This window comes from Myotis daubentonii, chromosome 13 (genome assembly GCF_963259705.1).
Source record: "Myotis daubentonii chromosome 13, mMyoDau2.1, whole genome shotgun sequence".
In the NCBI taxonomy this organism is placed as follows: domain Eukaryota; kingdom Metazoa; phylum Chordata; class Mammalia; order Chiroptera; family Vespertilionidae; genus Myotis; species Myotis daubentonii.
This window is the reverse complement of record NC_081852.1, coordinates 22081917-22097937: the sequence shown is the minus strand read 5'-3', so window position 1 is coordinate 22097937 and position 16021 is coordinate 22081917. Positions and strand designations below refer to the sequence as shown.

Genomic DNA, 16021 nt, shown 5'->3' with positions numbered 1-16021 from the left:
TATGTGCTATAATTAACACCCATTTCATGGATGAGGACATGGAGGCTCAGAGCTAGGGTTTCAATCAGAGCTGTCGTAAAGCCAGGGCTCTCTCTTCACCTTGCTCAGCCCTGCTCTTCTTGACTGGGACACAGGCCAGTTACTGCGCTTGGGGCCGAGGGAGCCGTAGTCTGCAAAATAGGCAGATCCAAGTGGTCTGAAGATTAGCTGGGGCATTAAGGAAACACTCTCTGGGGTTGCTCAGTCTCCCCTCTCAAATGCAGTCGGAAATCCCTTCTGCCCTGTGGCTCTAGAGAGCCGCCCTGGTTAAGCAAGGGGAGCGAAGGAGCCAGGGAAAGCAGCTACGGGCTGCCACTCCGGGAGAGCCCCGGCGGCTGGCGGGACCCTCGCCCGGCGCGCTCGGAGCCGCAGCTGTGGCTCCGCGTGGCACTTCCGATCCGGCGGGGCCGCACGCTACTGCACTCCCCAGCTCCGCGCCCCGCCCCCGAGCGCGGCGCCCCCCGTCCGACCGGCGCCCGGCCCCGCCCCGCCGAGTGCCCACCCCCGGACCGCCCCGCCGCCCCCTCGCCCGCTCCCGCGCGTCCCGGAGCCTCACGGCGCGGGAGAACCGGCCGGCAGTTGGCACCGGAGGCGATGGCACGTTGGCTGCCTCGCTCTCCCGCCGGCAGCCTCGGGCGCCCGGAGCCAGCTGTCCAGGCGGCGGCGCCGTGCTGGGGACCGGGAGCGGGAGGGCGGGAGGCGACCAGGCTGGAGGCGGCGGCGGCAGAGGCCGGCCGGTCGGCGCTCCAGCAGCCCAGGGCGCGCCCTAGCCGCGTCCGCACCCTGGAGCGCGGGGCTCCGGCGCCCGCCCGGCCCGCGTTCCCGCGCGGCCACATGGCTCCGCTCCGCGCGCTGCTTTCCTGCCTGCTGCCCCTGCACTGTGCGCTCTGCGCCGCCGCGGGCAGCCGGACCCCAGGTGCGTGCGGGGCGGGCGCGTGGGTCTGGGGTGCGCGCGGGTCAGGGTGACCCGACAGTGCCAGAGGGGCTGGCTGCGCAGCGTCCTAGCGGGTCGGAGGCGGTGCGCACACTGGGGCTAAGCTCTCTTTCCTTCCCCTGTGCACCGACCGGTCCTGTGATTTCTCCAACTCTCTGGCACCAGTTTGGGAGAGACAACCCAGGAGAGGATTTGGGAATACGGATTCCCTTCTTAGGGGTTGTACATCTTTCTCTCTGTCGCTGTGGTTTTTTTCTCTCTGTCACACTCTCCTGTGTGTTTTCCTCTTTCATGTCTTCTCTCCAGCTTGTATGCATGTGTGCACATGTGTGTACATGTGTGCAAATCTCTGTCACACACATAGAATCAGGCCGGCAGGTGATTACCCTACACCCCAATGAACACTCCTGCCCAGAAACACGCATCCCTCCCTCGCCCCAGCATCCTCACGCTCTGTGCAGACACCAAGTCACCCACAGACCAAAGACACTCCACCCTCACCTGGCAATGTGGGGTGCCCTCTTGGTAGCTCTGAACATGGAAAGGGGGCTCCCATAATTTCCAGGCAGGGTGGCTGCTTGTGTGTGAGCTCTGTTCATGTACCGAATGGATCCCTCTAGGTGAAGTCTTGGGCTCCTGTGCTGTGATGGGTAAACCAGAGGAGAGTCGGACATGGGGGGATTTTTCAGGACACATCATTCTCCAGATTTTATCAGTGCTGTGAAGGGGGCTGGGGAGGCAGGAGATAGCGCTGTGTGGAAATGAAAATTCCTCCCAAGCCCGGATCTATGAATCACCAGGCCTGGGAGCCAGGGAGCTGTCATTCCTGCCTGGCCTGGCTTGGGCTCAGGGAGGGCTGTGTGAGGACGGGGCCACTGGCATGCAGCCTGGAGCAGGGGGCCATGACCTCACACTTAATTCAGTCCTAGTGGGCAGGTCACCCTGTGCGTCTTTTTTTTATTTTTGAAGATCTATACTTACCCGGCTTGGGGCTGGGCCATGTAAAAATCTCGGCAGCCACTGTGCTGCTTAAAAAAGTTTTCTTTCTAAACATGGAAAAATATAGAACTTGTATTCCCTCCCTTCCCTCTCCAGCTCCTCCTTTCTCCTTGACGCGTGCCCAGGATCCCCTGGGTTTCTAGGTGTGTTTGTTTTGCCAGCTGCCTTCAAGGAGCTTGGTGAGGAGAGCCCTACCCCAGGCTGGTCTGGTGACTTCAGCACTTTGGGAATGTTTGGGCAGACCCCGTCTTTGCCCTGGGGGCTTTGGGAGGGGGGGCGGTTCAGTGCTTTCTTCTGCAGTGCTCAGGGTTGGAAGGCTTGCTGCTAGAGTGACAGGACTCTGCTTGGCATTATTTGTTTTCTTCTGCTAAGTTGAAAAGGACCTGGGGCTCCCAGAAACGATTTATGTCCACAAAGTACTTGAACACCCTTCATCCAAGTGCAGAGATCCAGGGGCTCAGGAAGCAAGAGATAAGAAATGGATGAACTTGGGCTCAGGGGTCCCCTCAAGGTGACCCTCAGAGTTGCAGGTGGCTTTCCCTTACCTTTGCACAGCCTGTACTGAAGTAACTCCTTGTTTGCCTCCAGCAGGGCTGCCCCTGTCCGGAAGGCTCAGTGACTACGGTGTGACCGTGCCCCGCAGCACCGATTTCCGCGGACGCTTCCTCTCCCATGTGGTGTCTGGCCCAGCAGCAGCCTCTACAGGGAGTGCGTCCGAGGACAGGCCACCTGCACCACCCTCACGCTCTGGCCACCTGCGGGTGGCCCGCAGCCCCCTGCGCCCCAGAGGAGCCGCTCCACAGCCTGACCGGCTCTACTTCAACGTCACTGTGTTTGGGGAGGAACTGCACTTGCGCCTTCGGCCCAACCGGCGGCTGGTGGTGCCCGGAGCCTCTGCGGAGTGGCAGGAGGACTTTCGGGCGCTCTTCCGGCAGCCCTTGCAGCAAGAGTGCGTCTACACCGGGAGTGTCACAGGCATGCCAGGGGCAGCCGTCGCCATCAGCAACTGTGATGGATTGGTAAGGGACAAGCCTTTCCTCAAGCTGCATTTGCCCCTCTCCCCAGTCTCTGAGCCAGGCAGACCCGGCTTTCTCCTTAGCTCCCCTGTGCCTGGGACTCCTGTGGGCAGGTTGTGTGGTCTGGCCTGTGCTGCTTTCCAAAGAAAACCGCACATGCCCTGCTCGCACCAGGTGTATTCTCTGCCAGGTGGATGGCGGCCCAGCTGGGATGATCCCTTTTCCTGTTCATCCCCTCACCATCCTCAGACGGGGCCACAACTTAGCTGGCAGGGATCTCTGAGCCCAGACACACACAGGGGTGAGGCAGGCCGGCTCTGCTGGGACTGATTCTTGGCTGTGCCACTTACTAGCCACAAGGCTTTGGATAAGTTACTTGCCTTCCCTGTAGTTCTTGCCCGTGTGTAAAGTGAGGGCTTATTCATTCTGCACATGCTTATTGCGTGTGCCGATAGGCCCAGCTCTGTCCAGGCTCTGGGGCTACAGGGGCCTGAGGCAGACACCGTCCCTGCTGTCATGGAGCGGACCTGCTGATGATGATCACATGACCTGCCTTCCTGGGCAGCAGGGTTGGTGGTCGCACCTGCCTGGCTCCAGCCTCTGTTGGTATTAGTGGCTATTTTTGCTACTGTTATGTCCCCTGCTAACTCTGGTCCCTGAAGCCAGCCTGTTGTTTCTGCCTGCGCTGCTCTGTGAGTTCCTTTCTTAGGACCTGCTCCCTCCTCCCAGGCATCACTGCAAACCAGGAAGCCATGAGTGGCTGCTCTCTTTCTCACCCTCAATTCCTGGTGAGTCTTGGTCCCCTCACTGCTCCTTCCTCAGTGTGCCATGCCCTCCTGAGCCCGTGTGGCAGCCTCAGAGCAGTGGGCATTCTTCGCGTGGTCTCTACTCGGTCAGGTATGAGCTGATGCGTCCCAGGAAAGGACCCATTGCCCCTTTGCCTTTCAGCTTTAAGAGAGGGATGAGTCCTCTGGGGGGCTGGAAAAGGGGGTTTTCCCTTATTGGCAGGGCTGGGGGCACTTCTCACCGCCTTCCCATCCTTCCGAGGGACCTTCCTGCCAAATGGCTGCCTCTGTCTAGGCCAGTGCTTCTCAATCTTTCCTTCATCCCCCCCTCCCCCCAAGAGCCTTCTTAGACATTCTTCCTAATCGCCACTTCCATGAAATTTTAATACCATAGATAAACTGAATATATGTTTATAACCTGTATGCATAGCTGCGCTTTACATATAAAGACTAATTTTTTTTGCCTTTCAAAAAACCAGATTTTGCCCATTTAACACCAAGGGAGGTGTTAGGGCCTCCCTTGAGAGGCTTGGCCTAGGCAGCAGTTGGTTCTCAAAGTTGAGCGTGTGCTAGAATCACCTGGAACGCGAGGGTTCTGTGGGGCAGGCTTTGAGAGACCCAGGATGTAAGGACAGCTGCAGGCAGAAGGCTAAGGCCTTGTCCTGATGCCAGGGGGAGCCCTGGCTGCCGGCCGCCCTGGCTCAGCAGTCTGTGCAGCAGGAGCCCTCAGTCAGCCTGCTGGCTAGCGCTGTGCTGTGGCCACAAATTTTGGTTGAAAATCCAAGGTGACGTTTGGAAGAGATAGCACCGGCGCACACCGGCGGCGTGGCTGAATGGCCTGTGAACTCCTTCTAAGGTCATCGGCCACGCAGGCTGTCAGCCGTGCAGTGACAGGCCGGGTCCCCCTCTGGTTGGACTGCTGCCGTAGATGTATACCGGGGACCAAAGGCATCGTGGATGGTCACCACCATCAATAAAGTGACTGTCCATCCCCTGAGCCCCCTGAAAACTCCCTGTCATTGAACTCGTTCAGCAGCCCATTGATAAGTGGCCGCTGACTGTGAGATGATGCAGGGATCCTTCGTGACCCCGACCCGGCACCCGTGAAGCAAGGTCACGTGGCCACGGGCTGTGGTGCACAGTGACGAGCGGCGCTCTGGTTGTTGGGGGTGGGAGGCTGCTCGGTGGGCCTGGGGCCAGGCATTGCTCAGCCAACATTGCTGACTTTGGGTGGCCTGTGAATAAGTGTTCTCACTAGCTGTGTGACCTGGGCAGGCCACTCTCCATCTCTGGGCTTTACTCTTCTCGTTTGTCCAAAGAGGGTCTGATGCTCCCTGGCAGATGGAAATGGCTTCATTGTGACATGTGCAGAAGCTGGATCAGGTCTCGGAGGCTGTCCAGTGATGGGCTTCTGGAGGCCTGTACTGCAGTGGAACTGAGGCTCGCCTGGTCCCCCTGCCCGTGGTCAGGGGTAGAAATGGACCTCACAGGGCTGAGCCTCAGGCTGGGCCTGTGTTTACACCAGGCCACTGCTTGTGCCCTTGACTGTCTCCAGAGGCCTCCCCGTCCAGGTTCCTGACGGGCCGCACCCAGCACAGAGGCCGCCCCAGAGCAGAGATTTCCTCACTGCCAGCCCATTCCAGAAACCTGCTCCGTGAGGGCAAGGGGCTGTTTACAGTGTCCCAGCCGAGCCACCTTTGGACTCAGAAGGCTGCTGAGCAGCATTTCGATGATAAGATTTAACTCTGGGTCTTCATGTGGTTTCTGGATTTTAACCTCATTTTCTTCAACATCTCAAGTCCGAAGTCATTCATTCCAAACAAAATATGGACTGAGCACTGGCCATGAGCAAGGCCCACGGGGAGATGAAGGGAAATGGAAGTGACACCAATAATAACAGTAGCAGGAACCAGTCCTTCCCATGGCCTGGGCACAGTGTGCATCCCACCCCAGCACACGTGCTGTCATGTGCATTCATGAACTGCACCCGTGGGGTAGATGAGGAAACTGAGCCGTGGGGAGGAGATCTGACAATAACGCAGACAGGGCCCTATAGCATAGGACTTGACGGTTTGCAAGGCCCTTCAGTCGTATGCACTGTGGTAGGCAGATACTTTATTACCCTGCTTTGCCCAGAGTCAGGTCCCTGCTCTCAAGGAATTTGGGTGCCAAGCAGTGGGGACCCCATAAGTAGAATCCACATTACCTTGTTGGTTTTCCAGAACACAGTGCGGTGGGGACTCGTAAATGGGAGTGATTACTATCTGAGGTGTCAGAGAAGATGGCGTTTGAACTGGGCCTTGAAGGATGAGTAGAAGTTTGTTGGGTCCAAAGGGTAAGTCAGGCATTCTGGGCAGAGGAAAGAGGTTGAGCAAGTGGGTGAGGCTGGATGAGGCTGGGAGGGGATCCGAGAAGACACTGTGGGCAGGTGGGCCTTGTTCTGACCGTGAGGAGGGCAGAATGGGAGAGGTGGGCCAGGGCAGGGATGTGGCAGCCTGCTTCTGAGAGGAATTTGGGTGGGGGGTTGGGAGGTATGGCTGGGTGACCCTGGGCTTGCTGCCTTCCTTCTCTGGGCCTCCCCTGCCTCCTCGGTATATTGCAGAGGCGGAAATGGATGACCTCAGAGCCCTTTCCTGCTCCGGCATTGGCACTTTGTGATGGGCCAGGCCTTTTGGGGGAGCGTGGAGCCGGGCCCTTGTAAACCCGTAGTTGACTCCTCCCTTCCTGGTGGGTCCTGGGGCATGCTCCGTGCCAGGCCTGGGCTGGGCTGTTGGGGCAGAGAGGAAAGACACCGGTCCTGAGCTTGGCCCTCACAGCCGAGCCAACGTGCCAGTTGTAAGATGGTCTGAACAAAGCCTTCTTGCCAGCCTTGCGGCCATTTGGCATCTTAAGCTGCTCTGGTGAGAAGCACTGTGTCTAAACTGGTGGCTCAATCTTTTTTTTAACTGGAACCTACAATGGGGGCCATGACCATCCCCCCTTCCAATTGTCCTGCCATCCATAGAGTCACCATTGGGCACCTGGGCACCTGGGGCAGCCGCTGGGGGGATTCTGTGCACTGCGGTTAGTTCATGCCTGAACCTGAGCAATGAGTACCCTACCTTATGTCCCACCTGCTCTTCTGGAGGGCCTGGTATCGCAGCTGGGGGGGGGGGGGGGACGGCTGGGAGGGTCCAGGACTGAGGGAGCCAGGACCCTGCCCTGGTGAGTTTGTAGGCTAATGGGGACCCAGATATAAAGCCAACAAATTAAAATTCTGTGAGGCGGCAGCAGGAGGACCCATTTGTTTTGGTTAGGGCATCCAGGAAGACTCCCCAGAGGAGGTGGCATTGGCTCAAGACTTTAAACATTGTAAAGCCCTAGTGTGTTTGGCTCAGTGGATAGAGTGTCGGACTGCGGACTGAAGGATCCCGGGTTCGATTCCGGTCAAGGGCACATGCCTCGGTTGTAGGCTCCTCCCCAGCTCGGTCCTTGGCCCTGGTCAGGGCATGTGTAGGAGGCAACCAATCGATGTGTTTCTCTCACATCAGTATTTCTCTCTGTCGTTCCCTCTCTCTAAAAGCTAATGGGAAAATATCCTCGGGTGAGGATTAAAAATAAGTGAATAAATACACAAGGAAGAAAGTGTGGGGCGCCTGGCCAGCAGAGAGAACACCTGACTGAGACAAGCCTGAGGATGTGTGGGAGAATGAGAGAAGGGAGGTGGGGAGACAAGTCCTACTGCAGTGTTTCTTCTGGGAGTGGGGGTGGCTGTCAGACGCTAGGGTTCCAGGTTAAGAATGTGCCCAGGCGACAGCAGCAACCTGTACCCTTCAGAGCCTCCGCTGGGGAGCCTGACCAGGTATTGCAGCAGTTCTCCCCATGCTCCCGTGACCCCCGACCTCCGAGGGCCTGTGGGCAGGACCCCTGGCTGGGCGCCAGGTGCAGAACAGACCCTCTGCTAGTGGCTGTGCCTCTGAATTCCTGGGAGGAATATGGGGGCCAGGGGTGAGGGCCACTTCTTGTGGGTCCTATAGGGGTTCTGAGGTACAGGAATGGGGTGAGCAGAGTGGGGTCCCTGCTTCTTTGTGGGGCCTTGTCCTCACTGGGTCCTGGGCCTTGCTGCCCTGCACTGGGGTGATGGGGGCTTGGCTGTGCTGCCTCTGTGAGTCACGGGACTGGAGCGGAAGTATCCGCACGTGTAAGATCTGTCACCATCTGGTTTCATTTTCCACCCTATGCAGATGCAGATGGTGGATTTTTTTTGAGGATATGTTTTTAGGGAGAGGAACAGAGAGAGAGAGAGAGAGACATCAATGTGAGAGAAACAGCAATCGGTTGCCTCCAGTATGTGCCCCGACCAGGGATAGAACCCACTGCAACCTAAGTGTGAGCCCTGACCGAGAAACGAACCTGCCCCCTTTTGCTATACAGGACGACATCCAACCAGCTGAGCCACCTGGCCAGGGCTGCAGATGGTGCATTCTTAACGGGCTGCACCAAGTAGACCCCTGGCAGGCTGTGGGGAGAGGGCAGGGGAGGCTGAGTCCCAGCCCTTCCTGCCTCTGTCTAATATTGTACAAGTCACAGAAGCTCTCAAAGCCCAGTCCTTTAATTTAAAAATGGGATTACAATGAGGGGGAGTTGGGGGCGGGGGTTGGGGTTGAGAGCTAAAAAGGTCGGGGGTATTTTTATGGGGTGACGAAATGCTCTAAAATTGATTGTGGTGGTGGTTGCACTTCTGTATGCATATAACTAAAAGCCATTGAACCTACACTTTAAATGCGTGGACTGGATGGTATGTGAATTATATCTCAATTACACTGTTATAAAAGGTGCCGGGCCCATACAAAGGCCAATGGCAGGCATTGTGAGTCGTAATTAAGAGGTACAGTCTAGGGCCGTGGTTGGCAAACTGCGGCTCGCGAGCCACATGCGGCTCTTTGGCCCCTGGAGTGTGGCTCTTCCACAAAATACCACGTGCGGGCGCGCACGTACAGTGCGATTGAAACTTCATGGCCCATGCGCAGAAGTCGGTATTTTGTGGAAGAGCCACGCTCAAGGGGCCAAAGAGCCGCATGTGGCTCGCGAGCCGCAGTTTGCCGACCACTGGTCTAGGGTGAAAGTGTGGGATCCCTGCTCTGATACAGACTAGCTGTGTGGCCTTGAGTAAGTTTCTAAATCTCTCTGCTTAGATTCCTCATCTGTAAGGAGAGGAGAAGAGCAACCAAGGTTGCTCAGAGGACTAAATAAGACACTATAAAAAGTGAAAGGCCTGGTACATGGTGGAGCCGTAACAATGGGGATTGTTATTAACAGTAGCACTGATTACTTCTTTACAGTAATGAATGCAGTAATTACAGTTCCTGTGAGAGCCCCTTGCACTGTAGCAGCACTTGGATGACCAGTGTTCTCGGGCGAGTCTGAGGCCACCTATGGGCCCCGGTTGGCCAGGCCTGTTTCCTTCGCAGCAGCAGCTCTCTCTGAGGAAGGGGTCATAGCGAGCTTGCTCAGTGCACGGACTGTGAATTCTACAACTGGGCTGCAATACCCCAGAGGCCTTCCAGGATGGCGGGCGGGGATACTGAGAGGTGCTCAGTGGAGCATTCCCTTAACAATCTGTGGGTCCCTCTCTCCCTGGACTCCAGAAGCCCACAGTTTAAAGACAAGGCCAACGCACAGTAGAGAGTGTGCAACAAGGCAGCCCACACCACTAGTGAACTTCAGGGTTCTGTGGAAATGCAGGGAGGCATAATGCACTCGGTGGGTGGCGTGGAGGTGGGTGCTGAGAAGGCCGGTGCTTCCTGAGAAGGAAGGCAGGCTTCCTAGGGGAGGGGACATTTGGGCGGGGCCTTTAAGCATCCGTAGGAGTTTTTAAAGCCAAGAGGTAGGCTCTACAAGCATCCTGTAGGAGAGGAAACCGGATGTCTTCACAGGATTCAAGGAATGGCAAGTCGCCCCAGCTCTCCCCGGGATGGAAGTGCAGCGTGGGCATCCCTGCCTCCTGTGGAGCGTCGCCTTGCCCCTTGGCCCTGGGGAGCACAGGGTTGTGAGCAGGAGTCTCGTTAGCATTTGGGGAGGTACCTTTCCCGTGGCTCGTGCATGCTGGTGCGGCAGCTCTGCCTGTGGCTCCTTGGTGTCCTGGTGCCAACACCTGTCCTTGCTCTGGGGGCTGCTCCTTGCTGGCTGGGCAGGGAGCGGGCTGTCCTGGCAGCCCCTTCGGAAGCCCTGCTCGGCCCTGCCGCCCAGCCCTGCCCCTGGGGATGTGGAGTGTGAGGCCTGGAGTTTCGATGGTGCCCTCACAGAGCCCCCTAGCTGACCTGTCTCCATATATCTTGGACTGCAGGCCACTTGCACTCACGTGTCTGTGCTGAGAACCCTGCGAAGGGGAGGGAGTGTCTGGCCCCACCCACGTTGGTGTAGGCCTCACCTCCACCTGCATCTCCAGCCTCTACTCCAGCCAGGCTAGAGCGTTCATGCCTCGCTTTGCGGCCCTCTGACGCTGTTCATTCTGTTTTCACCCCCCATGGTGCCTTCCCCTTCTCTCTGCTTGATGCACCCCCCCATCGTGGGCGTTTAGTTCTCAGAAATCAGAGACTGTGCCTTACATCTCGCATTTCCCTGAGTGCGGAGCACAGGGCTGGGCCGTGGGACACAGGAGGTTTTGACTTCAGACGCCTCCAGGAGGAGGGAATGCAGGAGAAAGAGAAGAGGGTCAGCTGCCAGCAGGGGAGGTGGGATTGTGCAAACTGGAGAGGACGATGCCCTCTCTAAAGGGAGTGGCATTTTGGTGGCGCAAAACCTCTGAGTGTTTTAAGGAGAAATCAGAAATGTGGATTTTTAAGCAAAGTGCTCTGTTCGTTAAGCAGAGTGTTCTATTTTTTTAACACAGCAGGGCCGCTCGCCAGAGGCCAGGGGCTGCCCATGTAAGGCAGTGTGTGCAGCGGAGGAGAGCATGGCCCCTGGAACCGGCCGCCTGGGTTGAGATCCGAGCTCTGCCTTTTACGTGCTGGGTGGCCTTGGACAGTTTCCAGATCTCTCTGTGCCTCGATGTCCTCATCTGTAAAGTGGGGATAGAAGAGTAGTCGCTTCATAGAACTGTCATGTGTAAAGGGCTGAGCTCAGCAGCGTCAGCATTGCCTTTAAATGGTGTGGATTTGCTGGTGGATGGAGTCTGCTGCGTCTGAGGGGATGGGTGGCGGGAAAGAAGATGAGTCAAGAGCACTTCAAGTGCTGCCACGGTGCCTAGATAAGTATGGAAAGTGAGGCAGAGCCCACGGCGGGTCGTTTCCAGATCCCTGGTCGCCCGGTCCAGTGCTCGTCTTGCTTCCAGAAGGCCCCTGGGCCTGTCTGAGTGGACGGCTGGGTTTCCAGTCCTCGAGGTGATGTGATCCTGCAGCTTCAGCTCCCCAGTTTCCCTACAGCTGTGTCTTGCTGGAATAAGAACTTATTTATGATATGGAATAGAAGCCAGACATCACCTCACTGCCTCTCCTCTGAGCAGAGCCAGACTCCCATTCCAGCAAGGGCTGGTCTGGGGGCACTTTCTATTTTTCTTCCCTGGCATCTCCGCCTGGCTGGAGCGCTGAGTGTGGGGGGGCTGCCCTTGGCTTCCATCTGCGTCCCAGTGTCAGTGTGGCAGAGGCCCGGGGGGCGGGGAGCCTCGGGGAGGGCCCAGGGGGTCTCTGCATTCCCTGGACCCTACACTGGGAACTTCCCAGCCACCTGCCAGGCCCAGATTCCGTTTTCAGCACGTGGGCCTGGCTCAGCCTTCCAAGACAACAATAGTCACAGGAACACTCGCAGGCCCCAGGCAGCGCCACGGAGCTCCTCGTCAGCACAGATAATCCTTGTGCTATGACCACCTCGGTGGTGCATCCCAGCTCAGCGTCATTTCCGCAGTAACCCTGACTGTGGCCTGTGTGCACACAGCTGGGCTAGAAGTGGCCGTGGGGGTCTCTCGGTCCCCTCTTCACTTTCCAGACCAGAAAGCGGATGCTCGGGGAATGGAAGGGACTCGCCCAGGGTCGTGCAGTAGGCGATTGTCAGGGCCGATGGAGTCTGGTGCCTGACTCCCAGTCCAGTGCTCCCCCCAGCCCCCCACCCCCATCCCAGGTGACCTCTCTCAAGTCAGTGGGAAAAGACGAGTAAATGTGACTAAGTCACTCAAGGTCATCAGCCTTGTGATGGCTGTGAAGCGGTGGCCTGGCAACAGCTTGACAGCATGCGTGTGGAAGAGACTGGTCCAGGGGGTGCCCTGTGGGGGGGCCCTGGGAGTCCTCGGCCTGGATCCCAGGTGGAGGTGTTTACGAGGCTCCCAGTGTGAGGGCCATTGTTTTCCTAAAACTGGGAAGCCAACTAAGAAAACACCAATGTCAACAGCCCCATTAGCTGGGATCTGAAGCTCAAAAGAAACCTGGCCTTTCTCAGCCCCGAGTCGCCGATGTTTTATCCGTTTTCAACCTATTGCAGGGCCGTGGGCTGCGGTTGTGTACACACTGCTTGCCGTGGAACCTTACAAACCCCGCAGTCTCGTTTTCTTCTGCTTCTGCAACGTCGCTGAACAGGCCCCTTGTAGAGAAACCTCCGACGGTGGGAACGTCGGGGCGCGCTTGGCTGAATGCACACCCTGTTCCCCACGGGCCGGCCGCTGGACGCCCTTTGTCGGCTTTTGCTTCTCAGCCAACCAGACATTTATGCCTTTGATCTTCCAGAAAACAGCCGTACCCCCAGCCGCCCCGGCCCACAAGAGGGGTTCATTTCCGCCCCTCGAGGCTGGCAGCGCTCACGCTCCGCATTAGCTCCTCCAGCCCAAAGAGGCCTTGTGTTCCACAGCCCCGCAGGCTGCTGGCCCGGTGCACTGAGTGCTTAATACTTCGTCACCTCATAACTCACGGTCCCTGGGTGGGGGGCTCCAGGTGAAGCGCGGTCCCCTAAGCCGCGGCCAGTTAGTGGGAAAGCAGGTCTCTCATGAAGAGCCATAGCCCGGGGGAGTGTTTTGGAGGTTTGGTGCCAGGGATGCTTGTTGAATGTGTTTTGATCCAAAGGTGGTCACAGGCAAGGATCAGTACTTGTCCTCCTAAAGCTGTGTCTGCAAGAGGGACAGACAGACATACCCACCGAGAGCTCCTGGGGGCATGGAGGAGGGAGAGATGATGGGATGGCATTTGAGCTGGGCTGGAAGGGCAATCCTGGCAGAGCTCGCAGCAGGGGCAAAGGCCTGGGGCCATGTGGACCCCCGTGGTTCAGAGCAGGACACCTGTGGGGGGTGGGGGGAGGCGGGCACGGGGATTGTTGCTATTGATTCCAAAAGACAAAGAAACAGGCTTGATGGGAATAACAAGTGCCAGGTGGTCCGAACCACCCTGCTGTCTCCCCGGGTGATGGGCATGGCCTCCCTAACTGATCTCCCCGCTTGCATCCTTTCAACTATTCACCGAGACCCCTCCGCCCCCTAATACTCCCTGGGAGCAGCTCCATGGGCCCTGGAGTTGTTCCTCCTGCCGGTCCTCCTGCGACCTCCTCTGCTCCTCGCCCCCTGCTCCCGATGCCCTCCTTGCTGGGACACCCCTCCCCAGAACTGCCAGCACCTGCCCCTCACCTTCCTCGGGCCTTTGCTCAGATGTCCCCTTCTTAGAACATCATCCCTGAGTCGCTTATTTGAAATGTCAGCCCCCGGTTTCTCCTCTGCTTGGTTTTTCTCCATGGCTATTGCCATGTGGTGTGCCATATTTTTACCTAGTTCTCCCCTGGAGATGAGGCGGAATTTTTGGCTGTGTCCCCAGCACCTAGAACAGGGCCTGCTCAGTGCATATCTGATGAAGAATGAAAGCATGAATGAATGAGTAGATGAATAGTGCTGGAGACAGAGGTTAGGAGAGGTAAACGTGCAGATGTGGGTGAACGCGTAAAGTGAGTGGAGGACCCGGTGAATGGCCAGAGCGGCTGGCACGTGGGCTTCGGGTTGTTAGTAACTGAGGGCTCGGCACAGACAGGCTTTGATGAAGTGTCTGAGTTCTAAGAAATCTGGAAAACATGCTACTGTGCTGGGCCCTGCGCAGGAGTCAGGACAGTGGCTGCCTCGTTTGATGGTGATTTCCAGCTCCCCGGGGACTCCTCCCGCCGTGTGGAGGATGTGGTGGCGCCTGAAGGGGATGTGTGTGGAGCTGGGCCTGGCACGGAATTCGGGCGGCCCATCTACTTTCTGTCCTCCCGGGCTCACCCTCCTTCTGTAGGGAACCTTCCCCCCCCCCCCCACACACCCCTCATTTATCACTCACTGCAGACCCGCCATGTGTCAGACTAAGTGGGAAACATTTTACATGCGTGATCTCATGTGGGGGAGACGTGGTTTAAAACAAGCCAACCCTGCTCTGAGCCAGGCTAAGGGATCAGAGGGGAGGCCTGGCTGGATCAAGGATCTGGGACAAGTGACCTTAGCCGTGGGAGGGACTGGCGGCCTCTTTTCCCTACGTTTGTCCCACCATCAGCTGGCTGGCTTCTGAGCCGTAGGGCTCAGACTGCAGGGCCTCAATGCAGGGGGCTGCTGCTCAGCTCGGGGCCTGGCAGCCACCCGCCGTCTGGCACGTGAGGGCTCCTTCCTGTCTCTTCGTCCTGAAGCTGCCGCCTCTGCTGCCAGGACTCCAGGCCAGGCAGGGGGCCAGGCAGAGCTCCCAGCCCGAGCTTGGTGGGCCGTGGTGGTGACAAAGGGAGAAGCCTCAGAGCCACGTGGCTCCTGGGCACGGGGGATGGAAACGGGGGGTGGTTGCCAGCCTGGCAAAGTCCTCCCTGGACTCTGGTTGGGCTCCAGGGTGGGGGTCTGCAGCCCAAGGGGAGTCGCCGACACCCGCAGTGTGAGGCCCTGCCTTGCCCCTGGGCCTGCCAGCCGCCACTGGGGTGGGGTCACACAACTGAGCACCTCGCCTTTAAGGACATTGACCAAGCTTTTGAAGACCCAAGCAGCTGTGTTTTCCGCAGGCCAGAGGACAGACTCAATCACGCCTTCATCTTCATCACCATCGTAGAGGTACTGGTGTGGAGACTCCCCAGCTGGGGGGCTGTGACATCGTTGATTTGGCTACCCAGCAGACCACAGCCCTCCTTCCCCCCTCCAAGACCCCCACCCTGCTCAGGGAAAGTTTTAGTCAATTATTCTTCACTCTCATGGAGTCCCACCTCGAGGGGAGGGGATGGTCAGCTCTAAGGCACCGCTCACACGTGGTCCAGATGGGCCTTGGTCACACTCAGCCTGAGGAGATGCTCACAGCGGAAGGGCTGCGCAGGAAGCCGGCCTGTCCAGACTCCGTCCCCCAGCCCCTCGGTCAGGGCATGCGCCCCTTGTCCTCTCCTTCCCTCTCTGTCTTTCTTGCCCATTTCCTGCGTCATGACAAACTCTTCTGGTTCGGCACTCCATGCTGCTACTGCTGTCTTTGTGAAACATGGATGGTCACTTCCTCTGAGTACCATTCCATCATTGGAAGCTTCCAGAGTCTAGACCATCGGTTCGGGCCCTGGCTGCACATTAGACTCCCCTGGGCAGCGTTGAGAACATCCGATGCCCCACCGCTGAGATTTGATTCGTTGGTCTGGGGCCGTGGTCGGCAAATTGTGGCTCGTGAGCCACATGCGGCTCTTTGGCCCCTTGAGCGTGGCTCTTCCACAAAATACCACGTGTGGGCGTGCACGTACAGTGCGATTGAAACTTCGTGGCCCATGCGCAGAAGTCGGTATTTTGTGGAAGAGCCACACTCGAGGGGCCAAAGAGCCGCATGTGGCTGGAAAGCCGCAGTTTGCTGACCACTGGGGGGGTAGCCTGGGCGTCAGTAGTTCTGCACATCCCCGGCTGGTTCTAATGGGCATCCAGGGGTGAGACCACTGGCGTAGCCTCCTGGGTTTGAGGAAAAGTTAGGGTCACCTCATGGGGGACCAGGAGAGGCAGGTTGAAGAAGGAAGGAAAGGTAGTCAGCCGCCCTGCTGTGGGCCAGGCCTCAGGAGGGGTATCCTCTTCATTGTTTTATTCCATCCTCTCAGCAACCCATTGGCTTCAGGTGTGGAAACTGAGGCTTGCAGAGGGCCTGTGCCACCAGCTGGGAAGGACCGGCTTGGGTGGAGGCCAGGGGCTTCACGCCCAGGCAGCCTCTACACCACTTTGCAAGGAGGTTAGATGACAGGAGGAGACTCCCATGGTGTTGTCTCCTTTTTAAAACTTTGCTTAAGAAGAATTGTTGTCCAGTCATGACTTGCTCATTGTAGCAGGCAGACATTCCGTG

General features: G+C 57.8%; 1 protein-coding gene across 5 annotated transcripts in view; it reads left to right on the top strand.

Moving 5' to 3' along the window:
* The first annotated feature begins 569 nt into the window (after positions 1-569).
* Positions 570-16021, top strand: part of ADAMTS14 (ADAM metallopeptidase with thrombospondin type 1 motif 14) — a 77393-nt gene continuing 61941 nt past the window's right edge. For 3 of the 5 annotated variants that reach the window (XM_059662473.1, XM_059662472.1, XM_059662468.1), the window contains exons 1-2: positions 570-955; positions 2561-2991. In XM_059662473.1, the coding sequence (XP_059518456.1) occupies positions 634-955; positions 2561-2991 (753 nt within the window). In that variant the 5' untranslated portion in view covers positions 570-633. The remainder of the gene's footprint in view (positions 956-2560; positions 2992-16021) is intronic. The other 2 variants (XM_059662474.1, XM_059662469.1) reach the window with 1 other exon arrangement.